General features: G+C 38.6%; 1 protein-coding gene across 3 annotated transcripts in view; it reads right to left on the bottom strand.

Moving 5' to 3' along the window:
- Positions 1-24,137, bottom strand: part of GLRA2 (glycine receptor alpha 2) — a 180,779-nt gene that overhangs the window by 91,154 nt on the left and 65,488 nt on the right. For all 3 annotated transcript variants that reach the window (XM_034648835.1, XM_002925346.3, XM_002925347.3), the window contains 3 exons: positions 16,718-16,800; positions 13,617-13,754; positions 11,706-11,920 (listed from right to left, as the gene is read on the bottom strand). In XM_034648835.1, the coding sequence (XP_034504726.1) occupies positions 11,706-11,920; positions 13,617-13,754; positions 16,718-16,800 (436 nt within the window). The remainder of the gene's footprint in view (positions 1-11,705; positions 11,921-13,616; positions 13,755-16,717; positions 16,801-24,137) is intronic.

Raw genomic sequence — 24,137 nt, 5'->3', positions numbered from 1 at the left:
TTGACTTGTGAAGAGGAGTTGCCGAATGGGAGGAAGGTCCCCTCTTCCCAAAGCAGTCTAGAGTGTGTAATAAAAAAAAGAATCAAGGGGCGCCTGGGTGGCACAGCGGTTAAGCGTCTGCCTTCGGCTCAGGGCGTGATCCCGGCGCTATGGGATCGAGCCCCACATCAGGCTCCTCTGCTGGGAGCCTGCTTCTTCCTCTTCCACTCCCCCTGCTTGTGTTCCCTCTCTCGCTGGCTGTCTCTATCTCTGTCGAATAAATAAATAAAATCTTTAAAAAAAAGAATCAAGAATTATCAGTCAACTATAAGCCTAAATATGTTGGAATATATCACTTTGAAGCAAATCTTTTAATGAAATGTTTTGTAGAGCAAAACGAATTTTCCTATTAGGATATTAATATTCATGCCCATACATCCCAATTATTAATTTCTTTACAAAACATTTGTTCTCGGTCTTCAAGTTCATAGACCATGTATTAATAAATGCAGTCTTCATTGATTAGAACAACTGTACTCTTAACATTACAAGCTAATGCTGGTTCTGATAATTATTTCAATTATCTACATTGTCGCATTCGATTTATTTACATCCCATGTCAAATTTTAAAAATAAATCAAGGATTCAAAACCATCGTGGTGACTTCTATTTAAGGCCAAGAGGGAATAAGAGGGACCAGATTTACCCTTCATCCTGAATCACGAAAAAATCTGGACAAAACATGAAAAAAATTGGATTTCAAGGCACTAGACATTAGGCAAAAAGGACAGTGAGCCTTGAAAGATGGAAAACAGATGCGGTTGGTCCTGCTATTGCTCCAGTTTATTGTTTTGTGAGAGGTTTCAGGTCATGATGCAGAAAGGATGAACAAACTCCCAAAATTGAAGAGATGGAGCTGAGGGTCTGGGGAGTCCACAGAGTCTAGAGTTCACAGGGTAGAGTACTAGCATGGGGAGAATTGTCAAGGGAGATATACAGACAGTGAGATTCTAGATGTCTGAAGAAGATTCCTTTGGAGCAATCAGCAAAGTACTAAGTGCCCACCTGTGAGGAAAGTAACTGAGGGGGAAAGGGAAAGAATAGCCATAGAGAACAAGAGGAAAGAGTATCTGGTGTTCTCACAGGGCCGAGAATAGTGCTTGTTCCCACAACCAGATTAGAAAACCCAATCATTCATGGGGCATTACAGTGTTTCCAGCTAATTACATACTCAATTTTTGTCACTCCGGTGGATGTGAGTTCTCTGAAGGCTGGGCACGTGTATATTCTGCTTACTTCCCTGTGCCCAGTGCCAAGAGTAGTGGCTGGCTCTAGAAGAAGTTCAATATAGTGGGTCATTACATCTAAGATGACAGTATTGTAAGATGCCCCATTATCTTATGCACCACTGAGAAAGAAAAAAGTCTCTAATTAAACTCTGATTTGCCTTCAGTTTTAAGCTGCAATCCAAACTCAGAGCTGTAAAAACAAGAGAAAGTACATCTCAGAATACAGGCTATACTATGAATATTAAATAAAACTGAATAAGTAAAGACTAGTCCTATAACATATTTCTGTATTTGCAGACCATATACTTTCTGTGGAGTCCCACAAAAAGAGAAATCCATGCATATGGTTTGGAACCAAGTTTATGGGTAAAGGGATATGGTCTTCTATATGATCCAATTACAAAAAGTTTATTCTCTTTTTTAATGATCTTTTCATTAGGATTACATAAGGCAAAAAACACTATTAGGTACCAATTTGTTTAATATCTTGGACCTTCATATTCTCTCCAATGACAGAAAGCTGTTAATATCCCTTTCCATAAAAAAGGATCGTTTAGCAAGTGAGCAGGAAACAGCAGTGGGAAGCAAGATAAAGGGTGAGACTGTTCCAGGGAGAAGTGTCAAAACTGGATGGAAAATTCATTGTGATCACTCAACACTGTGTCCCATAATTTAAGAATATGGAAGAAATCTCTAGGTTACCGAATCCTTTGAGTCCAATCAGTCAACCTTCAAGCATATAAATTGCAACAGTCATAAAAAACATCCATTTTAAAGGCTGAAGGGACATTAGTGACTATAAAATGAGAGTAGCATAGTCAGAAAGGAATAGAGTAGGGTCCAATTAAGTTTGAATTCTGACTTTGGCTCTTATTAGTTGTATAACCTTTTCAATCTAGAAAATGGGACCAATAATATCTAGCTTATAGGATTGTGGAGAGGATTAAATAATGTATGAATGAAAAGCACTTTGTAGCAAGTTTGGAACCTAGAGTCAATAAATATCAGCTTGCTATTTTTATTCTGAAAAAGGAAGAGGATGAAACTGCCTGAAGTCTATGTTTATTCATTATTTGTGCAATCTGGGTTTTTTCTTAACTTGTTTATTAAAATATTTAAAAGTACCAGGATCAAAAAGAAAATTAAAAAAAAAAAAGAAAAAAGAATGGCTTTGTGCCGAAACATTCTTGTAAGCTCATTTGGGGAATCTGTATTTTTTTGCTTTACCAAACAGCTTTTATTCCTCTTTTTAGAAACAAAATGTGCCATTTATATTGGAAACAAAAAAGTACCAGGATCACAGCTGTACAGTTCAGTAAATCACCACAAAATGCACATGCCCACATAACCACCCAGGTCAAGAAATAGAACATTCCTTGACCCCTGAAGCTCAATCTCTCATGGTCCCTCCCAGCCACTAATCTCTCTCTACTTCCCAGATCCCACCATAACTCTAGTTCAAACACCCTAGATTAATTTTGCCTGCGAACATTTTTCTGTGCTTGTTAACTTTTCTTCAACATTGGATTTGAGAGATTCACCTCTGTTGTTGTGTGCCTGCAGTTGTTACATTTCTGTACCTAATATTTTATTGTATGAATAGGCCACAATTTAGTTACCCGTTTTATTGTTGATGATCACCCAATCTGCTTTTGTTCAACATTTTAATTGACATTAAATGATAGATAATGGCTTATGCCTGGTGGGGCTCTTTACATAATCACACCTGTGAGCTGATGAAAATAGTGGTTAAAATGGCTACAGCTGACCTAAGCAATAAACAGCAACTGCGTTCAGTCAGAGAGTCTGCTGAGGAGGAACGTGTTAACGGAAGCCTCAGGAACCATTATAAGTTCTTCATAATATGAAAGAGGGCAATCAGGCAAGAATTGTCTCTTCCTCCACATGATGAACAAAGATGCCCACTGCACTGAGTACCCAGTGAATACAATATGCATAGCCACAGACAGGGATTTCAGAGCCTGGAAAAGAACTCCTCTCACAGTCAAAACTTCCACCTGTAATTAGCATGGTATGGACAGCGTGATGGAACTAAAAATTCTTAGTTCTTCCTTCGGGAGGATTTGAATTGACAGGTGGTTTGAATCTTAGTTCTTCACTTGCTAGAAAAATAACTGGACAAATTACTTAACCCCTTTATGTTTTCATTTCCCTACCTGTTACTTGATGATGCAAAATCATTCTTACGTCATGTTTGCAGTGACACAAACTATGTGAAGGGTTTAGCACAGGGCCAGGCGCGTAGAAGGAACTCAGCAACTGTTAACGATGAAAGATGGTGTGGCACCGTGATTAGTCATTAGCCTTAAACAGCAGGTTTAGCTCTGTATGAACTTGAGCAAGTTATTTAACTCCTCTGTGTCTTGGTACCATCATCTCCAAAGTGAGGATAATAATAGTATCTAGTTCCGAGTGTTATTGTGAAGTTCAAATGAACGTATATTCTGGTACACGATAAACACTGAAAACATTTCCCCAGACCGCAACAAAATTCAGAGCCGCGGTCCTCAGCCCTGGCTACACATTAAAATTTTGTTTAAATTCTGATACCTCTTTTTAGAAACAAAATGTGCCATTTATATTGGAAACAAAAAAGTACCAGGATCACAGCTGTACAGTTCTGGTGTCTGGGCCCCTAGGAAAGAGTATAGGGCTGCACCTGAGGCCCAGAGTGGTTATCGAGAGCTCAGATGAGGAGCGTCCTGGATGCCTTCATCAGAATTCAGAGGCTACACTTGCATCCAAACAAACTGGAGCAGCAAGAAGGGGAAATGGACACTTGCACTGGCACACTGAGAAACTTCCATGTTGTGACAGTGCTGAGGAAGCAAAACTCAGATAAAAATAGCCTGTCTGCATGCTCTCAGCATCTAAACCGTTGCTGTTTTATTATTATTTCTTTGGCTAGATTGCTCTGTAAGAAACAGCTATCAAAAAATGTATGTAACACTATTTGATACAGTCAGAGAAGTGAAACTTTAAAATACTGTAATTATGTTACAGTAACATAGGCAATCAGGATTCTCTGTGGTAATGAATAGCCACCCAGTTAAGGAAAGATGGGCCCCCTGGCTATGTGGGTTCCTTTTATTTGTTCTGTATCCTAAAGAAAGTTTAGATGGATTTTCCACAATGACTAGACTTTAGAGATGTATATATTCATTCATTCTATCAACAAACATTTACTGAGCATATACTATAGGCTAGGTGTTGTTTTTGGGAGCAAACTAGATCATGATCTTTGCTTCGTGGAGTTCATAGTCAAGCTAAGGGAAACAGGCAATATACAGGAAACATGATCCATAATAGAGTTTTATACAAGTCATTGTTGTTGTTATAAGGTAATAAAGTATGGTGAGAAAACAAAAAAAAATGAAAATTTGGATCAGGGTATTGATGAGGGTGTGGGTAAGGTGATAAAGGCTAGAACAGGCTTTATTGAGGAGGCGGGATTTGAATAAAGACTTGGAAAAGGTGGAAAAGTTTATCATGTAAATGTCTGGGGGCAGAGCATTCCAGGCACAGAGAACAGTCATTGCAAAGACCCAGGGATGACAGCATGTGCCTGGCATATTCAGGAAACTGCAAGGAGGCCAGTGTGCCTAGAGCAGTGAGCAAGGAAGTGGCAGCTAGCTGGCTGAGATAACTTGGCCACATGTCTCTCATCATTCAAAAGGCTAGCCTGGCCTTATTCACGTGGTAGTGTGTATAGAATCCAAAGAATGGCAAGATAAAGCTAGCTACAATATGCAAGCATTTTTGAAGTCTCTGCTTGTGTCACATTTGCCATTGTCCCACATGCCAAGGCAAGTCACATAGTCAAGTTGATGATTTGGGAAGGGCCTATTACCCAAAGGGTGTGGATACAGAGAGGAGAATCATTACAGCCATTTTTTTTGTAAAAAATCTACTGAATTATAATCTATTTTATGTATACGTCAGTCTTCTTAAGAAGTTCTGTTTTTTTAAGTAGTACATGTTCTGTAATAGTTGATTTTTCCCTCAGTGTGTAGCATTTATAAAACCAAAAACATTTAGGCTGTATGACCTACATAGAGTTACTCCTTTTAGTGAAATGGAAAGAGAGAGTTCAAAATAATCCTGTTTTTAACTTTTTGAGAAACCTCAAAAAGTTAAAAATAGAACTACCCTATGATCCAGTAATCACGCTACTGGGTATTTACCCAAAAAATACAAAAGCACTAATTCAAAGGGATACATGCACCCCTATGTTTATTGAAGTGTTATTTACAATAGCCAAATCATGGAAGTAGAAATAGCCCAAGGGTCCATTGATAGATGAATGGGTAAAGAAGATGTGGAGAATATATATATCTCAGAATATTATTCAGCCATAAAAAAGAATGAAATCTGGCCATTTACAATGACATGGATGGAGCTAGACAATATAATGCTAAGTGAAAATAAGTCAGAGAAAGACAAATACCATATGATCTCACTCATGTGGAATTTAAGAAACAAAACAAGTGAGCAAAGGGGAAAAAGAGACAAAGCAAGAAACAGACTCTTAATTATAGACAATAAACTGCTGGTTACCAGAGGGGAGGTGGGTGGGGAGCTGGGTGAAATAGGTGATGGGGATGAAGGAGGGCACTTGTGATGAACAATGGATGATGCATGGAAGTGTTGAATCACTATATTGTATGCTGGAAACTAATATAACACTGTATGTTAACTATACTGGAATTAAAATAAAAAATAATAATCCTGAACCTTAAAATGCTATCCCAAAAAGATTTATGAACCTCATCAAGACTTGAGCAGAAGCGCAGGCTGGGTAGCTTCTCCCACTGTCAGCTTCCCTGTATAGGCTGCCAATAATATTCTAGAACAAAAGTGCCATCAGTGCTCCTGCACTGTCCCAAGAGAATTCGTGCACTTCATCTCTTTGCATATTTTTATCACACACTCACTATATCAACAACTCTTTAATTTGCTGTGTCTCAGGAAATACTGGAAGAGAAAATTTATATAGTCTCCCATATATACAGACATCTGGCTAAAGCAAACAGACCTGCAGATCAATTTGCAAAAGCTTGGCTTTCTTACTTTTCAACCTTTGACCTGAGAACTAAGTAAAATTCTCCCATTATTACAAAATTATTCCCATTTTTTTTCCAGAAATACCAGTCTGACCTAGGAGATTCATTCCAATTAGCTGGGGATGTATTTGATTCAAGGAGCAATCATCTGTTTTTTAGAGTTAAAACAGACATCAAGACAAATTCTTATTTCAAAACTTCTGTAGGTGTCAGCCTTACTCTTCCATAGTTTCTCTTACTGCAGTCTCTAGCTAGAAATGTTCTCATGGGGAATAAAGCAAGACCAAACATGGTAAGACTATGGCCTCTTTTGTTTTAAATTTCAAGCTGTCCTGGGTTTGGCAGCTGCTTGAAATGGTCCAGCTGGTCTTAGTTGACCAGATGGCTGAAAAGTAAGGGAAAATTTCCTTATATAGGACATAGGGCATTTCAGTTAATAATGGCCAAAGATAATACCTCTGGATTCTTGCTTTAAGGAGTTGGTTAGGGATCTGTCAGAGTCACCTGCACAGCACATCATCCCAACTCTCCCCTACCAACACTGGCTCTCACATCTACAGTCTCTGGGCTGCAGCTACAAATGAAACTCAAGACACACTTAGGAGTGGCTCTAAATCATTCAGCAATAATAGCGAACACAGAGTAAAGGAAAGTGATTGTTTAACTCTGGCCACGCTCAAAGCCGCCTGATGTCTCACAGCCTTCTATTCGATTCATCCTGGTATTTTCCTGTGGGTGGAAAAGACAACAATACACCCAGCCTTTAGTCTACCACTAGGGGTTTTGTGCTCCAAATAGAACATTACCAGCAGAAGAGCTTCTTGGAGGTTGGCAGAGATGTATATTTAAAAAACCAATTTTACAACTTCAAATGGGAAGGCACCTATGGAAGAGATACCATGCTGGTATTTCATTTTCCTGTATTTAGGGAAGAGATTGAACTTTTGAAAACCAAATCAAACCAAACAAAACCAGACCAAACAAAACAAAAACCACAAAAAGCTTTGGTTGGCAGGAAAGCAGGAAATTAACTTGGAATCAACAAACACAAGTTTCTTACCTGAAATGTGTTTAAAATTTGTGAAGCATGTTGGAAACCTGCCCAGAGTGTCTTCTAGAAAAGTCTATTTTATGAGTGTAGCCCAAATATTATGAGTCAGAAGTCCCCATTGCCTGGAATGACCTTTGCCACCTCCTGCCTTACTTATTTAATGTGCTTCACAGATTCAGCTCAGGCTCCCTCCTTCAGGCCATTTTCCTAATGCTACTTCTCTCCCCCCCTCTTTGGCTCTCTTCCTCCAGCCCCTTTCCTTCTCCTCCATTTCTCCCTACTTCACTTAATAAGTTAGGCATCCTTCTGGATGTCCTTATTTTTCACATTGTTTAACAGTCACCATTACAAGTATCTACTTCTGGCATACTAGATGAAAGTCCCTGAGGGCGGGGACTATGTTTTATTTATCTCTGATTTCCCTAGCCCCTAGCACAATGGGTGGCACAGAGAAAACATTCAATAAGTATTAGTTGAATAAATGAATGGATGAATGAATCACCAATTAAATTACACCTGGCATGCCACTTAACCATAAGTCTTTTTCATACTGTATATTCATTTACTAACCCACTCTTTGCTGAGCACCTACTATGAGCCAGGTGTTGTGCTAAGTGGTGGGTATGTGAACATGGATGGCATCAATGGAGTCATTGCCCTCAAAGGGATAAAGCTCTAAAATTAAGTATGTTTATTCATAAGTGTAACAGTATGGGAATGGGATATTCTTGTCTCAGAATGTCAACTAAAGCTTCACTCTGAAGGGAGACTACACATATGCATGAAGGATACAGGACTTGCTAGAAGAAAGCAAATGCTATCTAGTGACCATTATACCCCATACCCTGTACCCTTACAGAAGACTAGACATTTGAAAAGAATTAATTGAAATAATGGGATTTGTGGATATTGACAGTTGCTGTGGCCTTTTCCCTATTCTCCTAAAGATGAGGAGAAGATGGTTTACCCCCACTCTGGTAAGAGAAGAGACTGGCATCTCCTGCACATGTCATGTATCTGCTGAGCTACTGAAATTCCAACAGGTTGCTCCTGGATCAGAGAGTAAAGGTGTTATTAGGAGAACTTGTTATGTATCCTCAGTAGTTTGGGTTTTGTATGAAAAAATGAACACCAGTACTTGTTTCTTACCTGGATAAATTCTGAAGGCAATAGGCTAGCTAGAATACCCAAGATGGTAGGGTGAAAGCAGGTGCATTAACAGTTAAGTTGCATTTCCACTAATTAGCAAGACAATGAATACACGTTCTTGGTGGTCCAAATAAATGGTGTGGAAGATAAATGTGAATCATCTTGAGAACATGTCAACCAGGAGGGCTATCTACTTAACTAAGGAGACCCTGGAAGTGAGAAGTTGTATGGGATATGCTGCTAGGAGGTGATAGATAAGAGGAGATTATAAAACACCAGCCAGAGATTGCATTATTCATCCAGGAATGGTGTAGTGTTCGGGATCCCCAGGAATTACCAAGGAACTCAAGTTCAACTGTCAAGAAAGCCAGCATTTGGAGGCTTGCCATTAGAGAAGGCAAGAATTCAAATACAATAGTGTCAGTCTTGTACAACTTTCTTCCATCCCCTTTTTCACCCTCAGCCCTTAACAGTAGAGAAGCAAGAAGCAGGAGTGGGGAAGAGAATTGGAAAAGCAAGGGTAAGAACTGTGAAAAGCAAGGGTAAGAACAGACAACATGTCCACCTTGCCAGACACCTTCAAGCCAAATTTAGCCCTGGCCTGGGGGCAAGGGAGGGAAAGAGCATTAAATTGGTTATGAGACTGAAGTGCTCATATAGAAATATATTTATAATCACACTTAGAAAAGCAAACAATAAAATCCTAAATATCCAAGATAGTAAGATTAATGATGACTAATATACCAGACAGATTAGTATGTCATTGCAAATTATGTTCATGATAGATTTTTAATGCTATGGAAATGGCAGATAGTATATAACTGTCTTTAGACAGTTTGATCCAATTTTCTGTGTGTGCATGTGTGTGGGTTTGCCTACAAGTGTGCATAGAAAAAAGGCTGGAAGAAAATACACCAAAGTCTTAACAACAGTTACTTATTGGATAGTTCATGTTAATGATATTTTCTATATCTTCTATTTTTCTATAACAAGCATGTCTTATTTTTAAACTTCAAGGTGCATGCCTCGTCTCTAAAGGGCGTTGCTATAGCCTCTGGAACAACTATAAAATCAGCATAGTGGGGCATCTGCTTGGGGACTACAGTGTTTATAAATTAAAATGAGTACGTGTGTGTGTGTGTGTGTGTGTGTGTGTGTGTGTGTGTGTGTGTGTAAGTGTATGGTCAATTCTTTAATTTCCGTGACTCACTTTTTATCCCATTTTCCTTTCTCACTGTTATCCATATGAGTCACATCTCCCCACAGTCAGTTGAGAGCCAACCATGTTTAATAATAGCCTAAGAAAAACATACGTAGGAAGATAAACCTGCTGATGGCAAAAGGATAACCGCTATAAGTTCAGAGCCAAGTATAAAATGACTTTTGATTATACTATCTTTTAGTTTATCTGAGTTCCTGATTGTCTCTACAAAGATCACTGATCAGTGACCATTTATTTAGCAATAGTTTTGACCATTGATGTAGAAACATAATAGCTAACAAGAATGAATAACAAATTTATTTTTAAAGACTCCCATTTTGAAATTAAATGACAACTTTTTTCATAGCAATGGGAGTTTGGAGGCTATAAATGTCTTCTTTTTGATATTATCTGCTTACAATTTATTACCAATACTTTGGCTATCTATTAAATTATAAACTACATGTTTTGTGCATCCTGAGGTTTAATGGAATAGCATGCAGTGATGGCTATAACTAGTAACTAAGAAGGCATAAGCAAATGAACCTGTTTGGATTGGGGCACACAGTGGATTAGAATTTTTATTAGGTAAAATTGATTTGTGATTACATAGCTGAAAAGAAAGCTGTTAGTATTTCTGATATCTGAATTTCAATAGAAATGCAGCACAAGTATTTTGTACTATATGTTACTCTAGAAAATTAAAAAGTATCCGAGATGATTCTATCCCATTCTCTATTAGCATACAAATCTAATATTTATATTTGGGGGCACAGAAGTTGGAAAGTTCATATGACAATTTCCCCAGTATTCAGTCCATCGCCAGTATAGCCACAGACCTCCTCCATATGTCATCTTATCTTCCAACACAGGAGATAATGTGGAACATGATCTAACATATCTCATGTCAAATGCAGCACAACTGAACATAAGCTCAAGCCAGCAAAGATAGGGGATTATACCTCAATTATTTGTTGGAACTAGGTTTGGAGAGACTGCTCAACCAGCATGAGACAGCGTTCAGTGAATACTAAATTGAACTCACACTCCTGGAAAATTGAAGCCAGCGGCTCAATGTACTCATCAAAAAGGAAACACACACAGGCACACTTCTGGGGTGCTGGGACATTTCACAAACAGGACATTTATCATTGTTTGCTTAAGCAATATTTACAAATATAGAGGGCCTGCCCTTACATAAAAATAAATTATACAGCTATTATGGATTATTATTTGAAGAGCTACAAAATGTCTATATGTACCTGTTAATCCATCTCACGCCTCTATGTCCACCTGCCATGGTTGCCAGAATTTTCAGCATCTTGGAAGACTCCACTGTTCCTTCTCTAGATAACTATGTCACTTGAAAATAATTGTGTGTCAGCCATTAAGGCAAATTAAGGAGTGGCAAAGATTCATGTATCTGCTTTGCTGCACTCTAATATTTATATTTATTTCTCACATATACTCATTGACATGGCTTTTCTGTGTAAATTTCCAGGAGCTTAATTCAGACTTTTATTACTGTAAATGACTTCACTGAGCATATGAATCACAATAGCCTCACCAATAAATACTTGACAATACAGCATAAGTTGTATCTATCTTACTCTAATTCCGGCAAGCTTCATGGCTCATGAACAGCATGAGGTCAAAAGCACTCAAGGGCTTCTAAGACATAATTCTTGAGCCACGTTACCACCTCCACTCATTCCTCTTCTTTCTCAACCCTGATTCCCCTCTCCCCTAATTGATCTGATTAGGAAGGTCCCGCATGTCCTCAGAGCTCTAATTCTCTCAAACCCAGCTCTTCATTCTCTTATTGCATTGTACCTCCAACAGTACCACAGGATGGCAAATATTTCTGTCTTCACAGAATTCTCCAGCCCACAAGACCTTTGACAAACCGCCCCCCCAGCCCCCGTCACTTGCTGTCAAGTGAGACTTCTTACCTTTGGCAGAGATGCCCTGGAACCTGAACTCTGGGTGGTCATTGTTAAGACGGTGGTGATGCCCAGTGCAACCCTAGCAGGGGCTGCATCCATGTTTATCCAAAAGGAGACCCAGGACAAAATGACTATCAACAGACTGGGGATGTACATCTGGATCAAATAGTATCCCATCTGGCGTTCCAGGTGAAACTTAACCTCAATGCAGGTAAACTTTCCTGAAAGCGGGAAATAATGATTTAATATCCAATTCAAATTTATCTTTCCCATTCTAGCCTCCCACTGTTTAGTTTTTAAGAGTATTACAGGTGGATTTGGAAGATTGCACAAAATGCTCACCCTACGTAACCAATTCAACTCTTTTTCAGCTCAACCAGTAATGAGATTAACAGTTGTGAGAATGAGTGATCTAAAGAGTAAGGAGTGTCTGGGTGGTTCAGATGGTTAAGTGTCTGACTCTTGATCTCAGCTCAGGTCTTGATCTCACGTTTGTGAGTTCAAGCCCTGCATGAGCCTACTTAAAAAAAAAAAAAAGAGTCCCTGGACCAAACCATGTGGCATATTTGATTTTCTAAATCTGTGCTTGTAGTTTGATTATTTAGATAGAGCTTCAGAATTTGCAAGACTGTCAGAAACTGACCAGTAGAAATAGTCACATTTTGTGAGGTTATATTATGTAATATATAACATACAATACATAACCTGCAGTATATAAGTATAGCATATAATATAGAACACATGCAACAGCTGAAAATAGTAACATTCTCATGGGACTTTCAAAGTATTTGGATAATTATATATCTATCTTTGCGCTATCCATAGGAAGAGAAAAATGTACATTTGTATATGCCATGCATATAATCTAGTCATTGAGGATATTTAGACTATTCCTCGAATCTGTTTACAGTGTTACATTACTTATAAAAAAAAAAGTACCTACAAAGATATTAAAACTTCTAACATACTATTAAGAGACTGATGTTCCTGCCCCTTGCCACTTTTCTTCCTCCTTAATTGGTTTGGAGACAGAACCCTGGAAGGTAATTTTGCTTTGTCCACACAAATTATGAGAGATAGGGTTGGATTCCTCTTGGTCGGGAAAAACACCTTGGAATCAGGTTTTGATCACTTCATAAGAAGCACTATTGACTTTCGAAATAAGTGTTCACGAACATTCTATTTAGCAGGGGACCTGGAGCAGTCACTGAATAATCCATCCTGTCTAGTTTGCCTCTCCATGATCAGCTTGTGTGGTATCAAGGACTGTGACATTCATAGGAAAAGCCATCAACTTTACTGGGCAGGCATGATCTTCCAGGTAACAACATATGCCCACTTGTTACTGCCACCTCATATTTTCCCCCTGACCCGTGTGTCTATCAGCATTACTGACAGTGCATGGATTTAGAGCCAGATGAATTCTCACCAGCTGGTTTTCATCCAAATTCTTACCACTGTCAGGGACTGGAGAGCACAACAACTTTATTTCTGAGTTTACAAAGACCTATGTGGTTATTCCTCTCTTCCACTAAGTCAGAGATTACAAACTGATCTGAAGATCCAATGGCAAGAGTGGATGCCAGGAATGGGCCAGAATTTATACATTTCCTGTGCTATATACAAGGTCTCATACACATTTCCTCAGATTCATCTGACAGCACATGGTCAGCAAGGGAACAGCAAAAGAGTCCCAAATCTTTTTCCTTCTCTCTCCATTTTGGAGAAATTATCTGTTGTGCTCACTGACTTATTCCAGAGGGTCCAGGCATCTTATCTGTAAAGGGGGTTTTGAGCCAAGTTCTGTGCCTTGTAGCTCTATTTTCTTGGTAAAGATATGGCAATTAAGGTGATGTGATATACAGCCCATGCTGCAGATAGAGCCCACTTGGGTTTAGCAGCTGAAAGTAAACTTACCAGTGTTATAGTGTTTCGTGCAGTAGCCAAGTTCCTTCTCTTCTTTCAAAATAAACTGAGGCAGGGTCAATCCTTCAGCAACTTGAACTGGACCATCGCTTAACCACTCAAATATCAGGTCGTTCATCGTGTACCCAACTGGAGTAAACAAATCATAGTGAAAAATTAAATGCATCTTTCCAAGAAAGCTTGAAAGCCTAGCAATGTAAAGAACAAACAAGGAAACCATCTAAAGCAGATACGTGCTCAATCAATTCAAGATCATTTTTAGTAAAGGAGCTATAATTATCATGACAACTACATGTCATTGGAACCAAAGAAATTGAAGAGAGCAAGGTATTTCTGAATGATTTTTTTCTGTGTAATGGGAGAATGGAATCTATAAAGTCCATTTTCTTCTGCCCTCTTTATTTACTAATCTTTCTGAAGAACAAACAAGTAAATAAGCATAAAAATCCTTTAAAGGTTGTCTTTACTTGAAAGAGCTGTGTCTGTGACAATCCAGTAAGACAATCCAATTCACAGCACTAGTCTTAGTATTTCAAATGAAAAGCATTCTTCTTTTTTATTAAATGAGAATGAATTCATCACAGTCCTGCTTAAAACACTTCCATTGCAAACTTGGACCCTCTTCTAGGGTATATTAGCTTTGTTTTCAGAAAGCTTATGTTAGGGTCATAGGGAGAGGGAGGGAAAACTGAATGGGAAGAAATCAGAGACGGAGACAAACCATGAGAGACTCTTGACTCCAGGAAACAAACTGAGGGTTGCGGAAAGGGAGGTGAGTGGGGGGATGGGGTAACTGGGTGATGGGCATTAAGGAGGGCACATGATGTGATGAGCCCTGGGTGTTACATGAAACTAATGAATCATTGAACACTACGTTAAAAAGTAATGATGTATTATATGTTGGCTAATTAAATGTAAATTAAAAAAGAAAGCTTATATTAAAGTTCTTATGGTCAATCCTCTGTTATTTTACCAAGTGGGGAAGGTGTAGGCAGGCAACCTAAAAGGAAGTTGTGGAATAATACAAACGAGAATATTCATTTGTGCTAGTATCTTGCTAACTGGGCCCACTCGTCACAATGATTAATATGAAGTAAAACAGATTCTCCATAATGTAAGGTCATATTGTTATATGACTTTGAATCATCCAAAGTAAGATTGTTATCAGTTTAGTAAGCCAGAGTTAGCTCTTAGTTTCCAAGCTCCAGCTAACTAGGTCAGTATCTGTTAAGTGCTTCTGGATCTTTCTGTACCCCAGAAATGAAGGCTGCTATTCCTTCAGGCATCATTTCTCTCCCTTCCCTCTTTGTGATATTTGAACTCTAAAATGAGAGTGAGGAGGACAAGGGATATTATGTGAGGTCTTGGTGGGCCAATAACTTCAGCATATGTATTGAGTTTGTAGATTCTTGTTTACTGCAAGATAGTGACTCACCAAAGGTACCCAGAAATCAATGACAAAGTTAATTGGAATCTACTTTCCTCTTTGTTTGAGCCACCTTTTCTATTCAAAGCCAAAAAATAAAACATGGAAAGCAAGGAATTACAAAGAGGAGCCTGTACAAGCATTGATGTTCCACAAAGAGAATGGCCAACCCTGTCTCTTGCGCTGAAACACTACATGAGTACTTGTTGGGTGTCTCCAACCAATTCGAGAAGCTTATATCCCCATATCCGTGTCATCCCATATTCTTCTCTGGTTAACTTCTTACTGGCCACCACAATAACAGTTGTTGTCAGCCATCCTGAAGCCCCCCCCCACTGGGGCAAACAGACAAGAGAAAGAGATGGGGAAGGAGGAAGTAAGTAATATGAGAGTAAGAAAGGATGGAATAATTCCCACCCTTCCCATTCAAAGTTAATGGTGAACACTTTGTGCCTGCATTGGTTTCATTACTTCTAGGGCCTGCAAGGACCAAGCATATTTACTAATTGGAGTTTTTTAAGTCTTGGAGGAGCCTCAGATGACAGCTACGCTTGCTGTTTTACAGAGAAAATAAGTGTTGGGTTGAGGCAGGAGAGAGTTTGGAGCAGTAGAGGAGACACAAAGAAGGAACCATTATATAAGAAAATGTTTTTCTCCACTTTCTTCTCAAAAGAAGGGGCAATAGGGAAAAAAATAAATACATAGTCTATTGTAAATCAGAAATTCTCGTTTTGTCCCTGACAACTTCTTAAAACAAAGACATTTCATTATTTTGCTTATTTCTGTAGGGAGTTTCAAGGGAAAACTACAGTGATTTTAAGTGATCAGAAGGAAACCCTGTCACTGCCTCTTTTTCAATAATAGTTGATGCATCTTTTTATCTTTATTATTTTTCTAAACCAAGAAGTTTAAAGTATTTGCTTGCCCTTGCCTCATTAAATCTCCTAACATCCCTGTAGGTCAGTATTGCTTATTATTCTCTCCACTTTACAAACAGAGAAAGTGACAGAACAAGCCAAAAAAATTTTCATGTCTCTTGCCTAAAAATCCCATTACCTTGGAGGCATCAGCAATGTATGGCACATGTCAAAGATTTCAGTGACATCAGAGCTAGGGCATAAAGGGGACAAAGAAGATGGCATTTTTCTATTTCCTTCCCCATGCCTTTGTGGATCCACTGCCCATCTAAAGGAAATGCCTTTTCTTCCATATCATCTCTGGCCCCCCTGTTCTTGCATCCTCCTCCGGCTAAGGTCCCTGTTTCTCGTCCTCAAATCAATTATCCCTTCCTGCCAAAATTCCTTTGGGGTGATGGTCTATATGAGCATAAGACAGAAAGAAATACAATTTTCTGATGAGAGAGTGATTCATTTTAGAGACTGAATGACTAATAATCTTAATTTTCCCAGGAGACATTTTCATTTCAAATAAAAGCTACTGAATCAGGTTTGTTTTTTGAGGAAGCGTGAGTTATTTGGCATTTTACTTGAAGGATTGCCTGTGTATGAGACATGCATGCTTGCTTGTCCTTCCATTAGGGCCTTGGGAGTTGGTAATAGGTAGAGAATGAGTCTTATGGGTCCTTTCTTCTTAATGACACACTAAAAGAACCAGGTCATCGGTTAAAACAAGCAGGCAGTCATTTCAACTGGGGGGGGGGACTTACAACTCTCCAGCTGCATTGTACAAGTCTGGACATCCATTGGAAAATTCTTCAAGTCCATGGGACAGGATAAGGTCAAGGTGAGTCTTAGCAAAGAAAAAAATTAAAAACAAGTTTTAGTTCTGCAAGGTCTGATTCTTGGGGAAAAAAATCAACAATACGTTTGGCATTAAACAAAGTGACACTGATTCATATAATGAAATCTAAACTCCGCGCAGGGCAATGCTATTTTTCAAGTGAACAAGTAGTTATTGTTAAATGTTAAGAATATTATAGAATTTCGTTATAACCCCTTACTCTATTTCCCATCTTCCAGCCTCTGATTCCCACCTCAGTGATCTCAAGTTTATTCTAGAATCAACAAGAGCACTGAGAAATAGTATCATATGACAACAATAGGCTCTTACCCACACTGATGCCCAAAAGACATAAAGTGTATACTGTTTTAGAGTTGCAGTTTGGGACAGGTGGACTTTGCTTCAAGGACAGTAGATGATGTGATAAGCATTGATTCTCCGGCCATCAAATGGGCAAATGCTTAACTCTTCATTTGCTAATCCACATGGATAGGTTCGCAATATATTGTAGCACTTATTCTAGAATTTTGACAAATCTGGAGCAAGTAATGTTTGAGTTGAAAAACACATTTAAGGACAGTAGCTTATACATACTCTCCACCTCTCCGCACCAAAGAGAGGCTACTCTGCTCCTCCTTTCCTCTTTCCTTAACTTTTCAGAGCTTCAGCCAGCTCTGACCATGACTTTTATCAGGATGTTGACTGAGCTGCTATCTCTTCTCCACCATTTCTTTGTTTATTCCTCTTCAATTTTTCTATACCCAGAAATATAAGGAAGGAAATTGAGAATCAACAGATCTAGGTTCCCTTCCCAATATTTCCTCAAACACTCTCTGTCCCCTAAGCAAGACCTTAAACTCAATAAACATTCATCTATTTTTCAAAGGATGGGATAGGATAAAATGATGTTTATTCCCATTTAGCTCTAACCTTAGCATCCCTGTTATTCTGAAGTTCGCTGCTCCAGATTTTGTTCATTTTCTTTCAGACATCTTTTATATGCATAGAACCCTCTGACGTTTGTATGGTTACCTAAACTTTTCTTACTGTCATGCTCATTCTTGTTCTCCTCTCCTGGTTCCCTTCTCTTTCCTTTCTCTGCTTCATTTTATACATCCCACATAAGCCAAGACAAAACAAAAAGTAGTGGCACACTTATGTTAAAGAAAAAAATGTTTGGGATTTTAAGTGAGATTAGGTGAAGACTCTATGCTGACAGTCTTCAAAACTGTTAAAATACAAGAATGATTGGGAAAAGCAAGATATAAAACAGTGCATTGTAATCTCAATTATGTAAAAAAGAGTTTTCAATCTTGGAAATAAACACAACACTGTGTTAAAAGTAAGTATTTCTGTTTGGTGGGATGATTCATCTTTATTCGGCATTATCTGTGTTGACAAGTATAATTTATTTGAAGATGTCCATCTTCACATAATTAAACATGCCTGTCTTCAAACAATAGCTGAAAGGTAAAATTATAAAATTCTCTTATTCAGTAATCTTTTGCTTTATTTTATTATTATTAAAATTGTGCCATAAACATACAATATTTCACCTTCATTGCTAAACAAATTACCTAGCTTCTGTGGGCTGTTCTGAGAACACAAATACCATGTTTCTAAAGGAAAAAAAAATAGCTTTGAGTTCTAAACAACTGACTTAAAAATAACATTTTAGACAGAACTTGTAATTTTATTTCGATTATGGAGTTCATTTAGAGATAGATATAAATGGAAATACAGATATTTAGATTTTTTTCCTATCACAAAAACTTTATTTTTTGGAAAACACAGTATTGTTGAGATTAATGGCATGAAATTTTTAAGGGCAGAGTAAAAGAATCAAAATGGAAATTTCTAGTAATCAGAACTTTTTAAAACCTGGTGCTTTATGAAGGGGGAAAAGACCTCAGCAGGATCTACAGATATGGGTTTTGTTATTAACCCAGTGAGAATCTATTTATTGTCTTCTATTTTTTAAAATGGAAATATTTTCATCAAACAAAAAATATGTTCATCAGACAAAAACAATCAAGAGGTATGTGCATAATTTAAGCGAAAAACCAGAAACTGGAAATTTCTGTATTTCGTTTGCTATTGGAAACAACCCAATTTTAATTTTCTTAATCATAGACTTGCTGAATATGATTCTTTGGTGAAGTGAAATTTTTACATTTATTTAGGGAGAAGAGGCCTCACACACAATTATTTCTGCCTTTGTGGAAGATCTCACAATCCTATAGGGACCCAGAATTCTTAGGGTCAAAACTACGAACAGTATGGAAAACCCCACTGAGGGAAATTCCCAACCAGCATGAAACTATCTCTGAATTCTGTCTCAGCTGAGAACTCAGCCAGTATTTTCCTTCTTCCTCATTTGTTTTTCTAATTTCCTTTCTTGATAGGTTTTGTATTGGAATCCAGTGGGCACTGATACAAGGAGAAAAGTTAACGACTGGTAGTTTGCTAAATCATGTCATTAGCTGAGCAAATGGGAAAAGATTGTAAAGACCTAATCAATCCCTTCATGGGTCACAGAGCCCATAATTTATGATGTCTTATTTACCACATATCTGCAGGCCTAAAATTCAGACTTACCCTCTACTTATTTTTTCCTTTTTCATTGGAGTAACCATTAAACACAGTAAAAACATACAAATCTTAAGTTACAGCATGATGACATTTTACATCTTTATTCACCTATCTAAAAAGCACCCAGGTCCAGATTGAGAATATATCCATCACCCCAGAGCTTCCTTTGTGCTCTCTTCCCTGGAAAGAACCTTCAAAAGGAACTACCACTGCACTGTTTTTATTTATTTATTTATTTATTTATTTATTTATTTATTTATTTTAAAGATTTTATTTATTTATTCGAACAGAGATAGAGACAGCCAGTGAGAGAGGGAACACAAGGGGGGAGTGGGAGAGGAAGAAGCAGGCTCACAACGGAGGAGCCTGATGTGGGGCTCGATCCCAGAACGCCGGGATCACTCCCTGAGTCGAAGGCAGACGCTTAACCGCTGTGCCACCCAGGCGCCCCTGCACTGCTTTTATTTTTAAGCTATTTTTTATTTTTAAAAAATGTGAGTTTTGGGAAGGTGGGGAATTAGCTTGATATTATTTTGGCCATCTCTACTGAGATGTAGAAATTGCACCAAATAAGACTGACACAACGTTATACTAAAACATGAACGATTTTTATCTCTTTTACTCTGGCTCTCCATCTATTTTGGTAGGTCTTACAGAATTAAATATTTTAATTGAAACTCAGACTTTTTGCTAGCCGGTACTGCTTACAGCATGTCAGATATGCTGTCTTCTTCCCTGTGATCTAAAACATTAAGGCCATTGCACCCGAAGGCACTGGGCTCTGTTACTTTACTGAGAGTAAGAAGACTGAGCACCCATTTCTATTTTAAAGGCAAAAAGTAAAATGAAGCATGGGATTCAGTCTCCCCAAATCTCACGTCCCTTTCTTGTGACTCTCCAGTTCACCTTGCCCACAAAACCAGCTCTTGGGTTTATACCTTACCCAAAGTTTAAATGACTGATAGAAGCAGATATTGTAAACTGTTTCAGTTATCCTTACATGCATCTCTCTGCTATTACAATGCAAGATCCACAAAGCCTGGGACTCTCTTTTTTACCATCTAAAACAGTGCCTGGCACAGAGTAAATATTTGTGGAACAAATAAATGAATCAGCATCCTAAAGCTGTGGAAATGGGAAAGGACTATGGATTTAGAAGAAAGGAACCTGGTCACCAGAGCCCAGAGTGTATTGCCAAATTACAAGACAAGCAAGGGAAGCCAGCAAAGCTTGCTTGCCCCTTCTGTAAGTTGCTAGCTGTTCTTACTAGAAGTGAGGCAGCTCAAGCTGAAGGATAGTCAGTAAGCTCAGTCCACCTGTCCTTGAGCCTTGGACAGATAGCTGGGTCCACAGCCAGGCCTGTTCTCACATAGCTAGAGAGATGCAAATTAATCATTTAACTTTCCGTTGTTATGGTGGGCACTAAGCTCCCTGACTCTTGAAGCAACTACTGGTTCATGAGGAACTCAGTGTTAGAATTGGGAGTTCATTCCCAGTGAAAGATTCTTAAGGGGTGAAAAAAGCCATTTCAAGAGAAAACGAATTTTCAGGTAGAAATACAAATTTTAATGAGTGATCTGCTTGCCTGAAGCAAAGATTGCTAGTGTACTATTTTGGGAGAGTTGATTCTAATGGTTACAGTAGACTGTCTTGTTTGGAGAGGAAGGACAAAGGGATACTTTTGTGTTTTTCGGGAGAAGCAAGAGAGTCTCTGGTATATTACTATTGTTCCTCTGTTAGGGACCACATTTAGCACACTGTCTGTAGCACAGTGCAAAACCCCGCAGAGGGGACAGGACCTATGGTGAGGTTTTTTAGCATTAAAATACTTAATAAGGAAAAATAAAAATTTAAGTGATGACCATGATAGTATTAATAATCATAATTCTCTGAGCAACTGCTGTAGGTCAAGCACTCTATTATTTTACAGTCATGGGATACCATCATATAAGGCACTGTTCTCTTTGTTTTTGAGATAAGCAAATTGAAGATCAGAGGTTAAGCCATTTTCCCAAAGCTACAAAACCATTAAGTGACCAAAGTTAGATTTGAACCCAACTTTAATTGGTGTCAGATCCATTTATTTATTTATTTTCCACTCTACTACATTTTCTCCTTAGAAAAAAAAATCTTAGTAGTTTATCATCCTCTTTTGTCTGCAAAATCAACAGAGTGGCTTGTAGACACCTTAGTTGCCTTGTACCTACTCAGGGATACCCCTTTCTTTTTTCTTCAGGAATCCATATTTCTCATGATCTATTCTTTTAAAAAGTCTAGCCTCTCCTGGTAGCTTCACAGAGTAGAAGTGTCATTGACTGGGGATCCAGGGACCTAGGTGGTAGACTCAGCTTACACGTGAAGAGCTATTTGAGCTTGACTAAATCTCTAGGGTCATTCTCCACCCACAACCCTATCCCGTTCAAATTTTTTATGATTCTAAACTGTAAGTGAAGGTGACCAGCTGAAAGGATTTCTTCTTATAGGTGAATTTGCATTCTTGAATATAATGAAACTTTAAATGCAAGTAATAATGCTTCTTAAAATAGGAACTTTCTGGCTATCTGGGTATATAGGTGACATATTTATTGCCCCCATTGGGCTTTGTCCTCCAACATCCTAGAACACAATCCACTCTTTTCCCAAGAACATAAGGACAGCCTTATGATACAATGTAGGTTTGTTGAATCTCTCCTCTCAGTTGTACTTTGAAATTTCTGAACCATGTGACGTTCTAATGCCAGGGATAGTTGACAGATTCATCAAGTATCAAACAAGAGTATCATCTGAATCCACCGAGACCTTAAGTGAAAGTAGCTTGGGGCAAGTTAGAAGTCAAGTTAAAAGTACATCATTAATACAAGCCACAGATGGGGAGCAGGGAGGGAAGAGTTAGGGAGTCAGTGGATTAAAAGACACTGCCAGGCTGGTTGTCTTATCAGGAAACCCTTTATCATCGTGCATTTTAAACTCCGATGGGCATTAAGTGTCATCTGAAGGGCATCTGAGTGCAGGTTCTCAGACCCTCTTGATAAACAGACAGGTAATACTGATGTTGCTGTCCTGGAGCACATTTTGAGAACCACTACTTTGGCATGTCTCAATGGATGACTTTAATTACTGTCAACATGACAGATTACAAGGGAAAATTTTAAAAGGGAAATAGGAAGGTTGAGAAAGAGGTCTGCAATTTTTCAGTAATGTTAGCACTCTCTTTGGGAAATATTACTTTCTACTTGAAACCAGGGAAGGACAGTTAAGCCCAAGTAAGGTTTTTAGTGATGGTACCAGGGGTTGTAAGACAAGAGGTGTTAATCATGATCCTTAGTCACAGTAGAGAGACATGCTGGTAAAATCATGGCAGTGAAACCAAGGTTAGTTCTTGGCAACCAAGAATATGGTGGGTGTGGGGGCACCTGGTGGCTCAGTCTGTCATGGACTCAAGCCCCACATCGGGCTCTGTGCTCAGTGGGGAGTCTTCTTGAGATTCTCTTCCTCTTCCCTCTCCCTCTGCCCCTCCCCCTGATATCTCTCTCTCTCTCTGTCTGTCTCCTCTCTCTCAAAGAAATAAATAAATCATTTTTTAAAAAAAGAATATGGTGGATGTGACCAGGAACCTGGGACAGCTGCTAAGAAGGGTAGGAGGACAGTTTTCAGGTACAGCAGAGAGGAAACCAAACCCATGTCTATTAAAACACACAAATGTGCAAATGTATGCAATGGAACTCTACTCAGGGCAGTGGCAGTATATCAGGGCACTGTCCCTGGTCTCTGGACTAGAAAATCAGCCACCGAGAAATTTCAAAGGAAGTTGGGGAGGTGGCTGTAACATGCATTGGATGAACCTCAGCTATAAATTTTAAAAATCTCATGGTACTGGTCAGGAAGGAGGACAGAGCACAGAGGAGGACCAGGTCCTCAGTGAGAAGGTATTAGTGTTAAATAGAACTGCACCTGGGTTGTAATCTAGCATATCCATTCAGCAATGTTTGACAAGTACTTATTGGGTGCTGTGCATATCAGACACTTGAAATAACAGTTTCTCTCTTGAAGGAGATCATAGTTTAATATTATTGTTATTTACATATTACATGATAATATGTATTGATTATATGTATTTTTAATGGAATATATCCCAAGAGTTGTGCATTTATTCTTCAACTTCTTAAAACTGTTTCCAAATCCCCATTTAAAGAATCTTTCCAGATTATGTCAATCAGACATAACTGAACTGAATTAAGTAAAAGGCTTTTAATTACTCCCTTGCAGCCTAGATAAGTGCTCCCACTGGTTGGGTAGAACAGATAACCGACCCTTACAGACCTAGATTCTGAGAGGGCCCTTTGAGTGTATCAGGGAAGTAGACTTGTAATAATCATTTGATGCTCCTGAATCAAAACCCAAGGTACCCACAAAAGGATCTTGATCTCTGAAGAACAAAAATAATTGGTCCAACTTTGGCAAGGCAGGCAAGGAATGAAATTTTTAAACTCATCTTCTGAAAGCTTTGTAATTAAATGGTTGCTTTGAACTCACTCAACATATAAAGCATAGGCGAGGGTCCTGCTCACTCCAGCCCTGAGCTATTCCCCTAATCTATGGGCAAGCACAGTGTGGCTGCACCTAGAAAGGCTTTCCATATAAGTAAAGATTGAAAATTCATGGTATGTAAATTATTAGGAGTTCCAGAAAGATCCCAATGCATATCCTTGCTCAAACACCTTCTAACTCTTAGCTGCTACATATAATTAACTAGC

Source organism: Ailuropoda melanoleuca, chromosome X (genome assembly GCF_002007445.2).
Source record: "Ailuropoda melanoleuca isolate Jingjing chromosome X, ASM200744v2, whole genome shotgun sequence".
Classification (NCBI taxonomy): Eukaryota; Metazoa; Chordata; class Mammalia; order Carnivora; family Ursidae; genus Ailuropoda; species Ailuropoda melanoleuca.
Note: the sequence above shows the minus strand (reverse complement) of the source record. Positions and strands in the feature narration are given on the sequence as shown.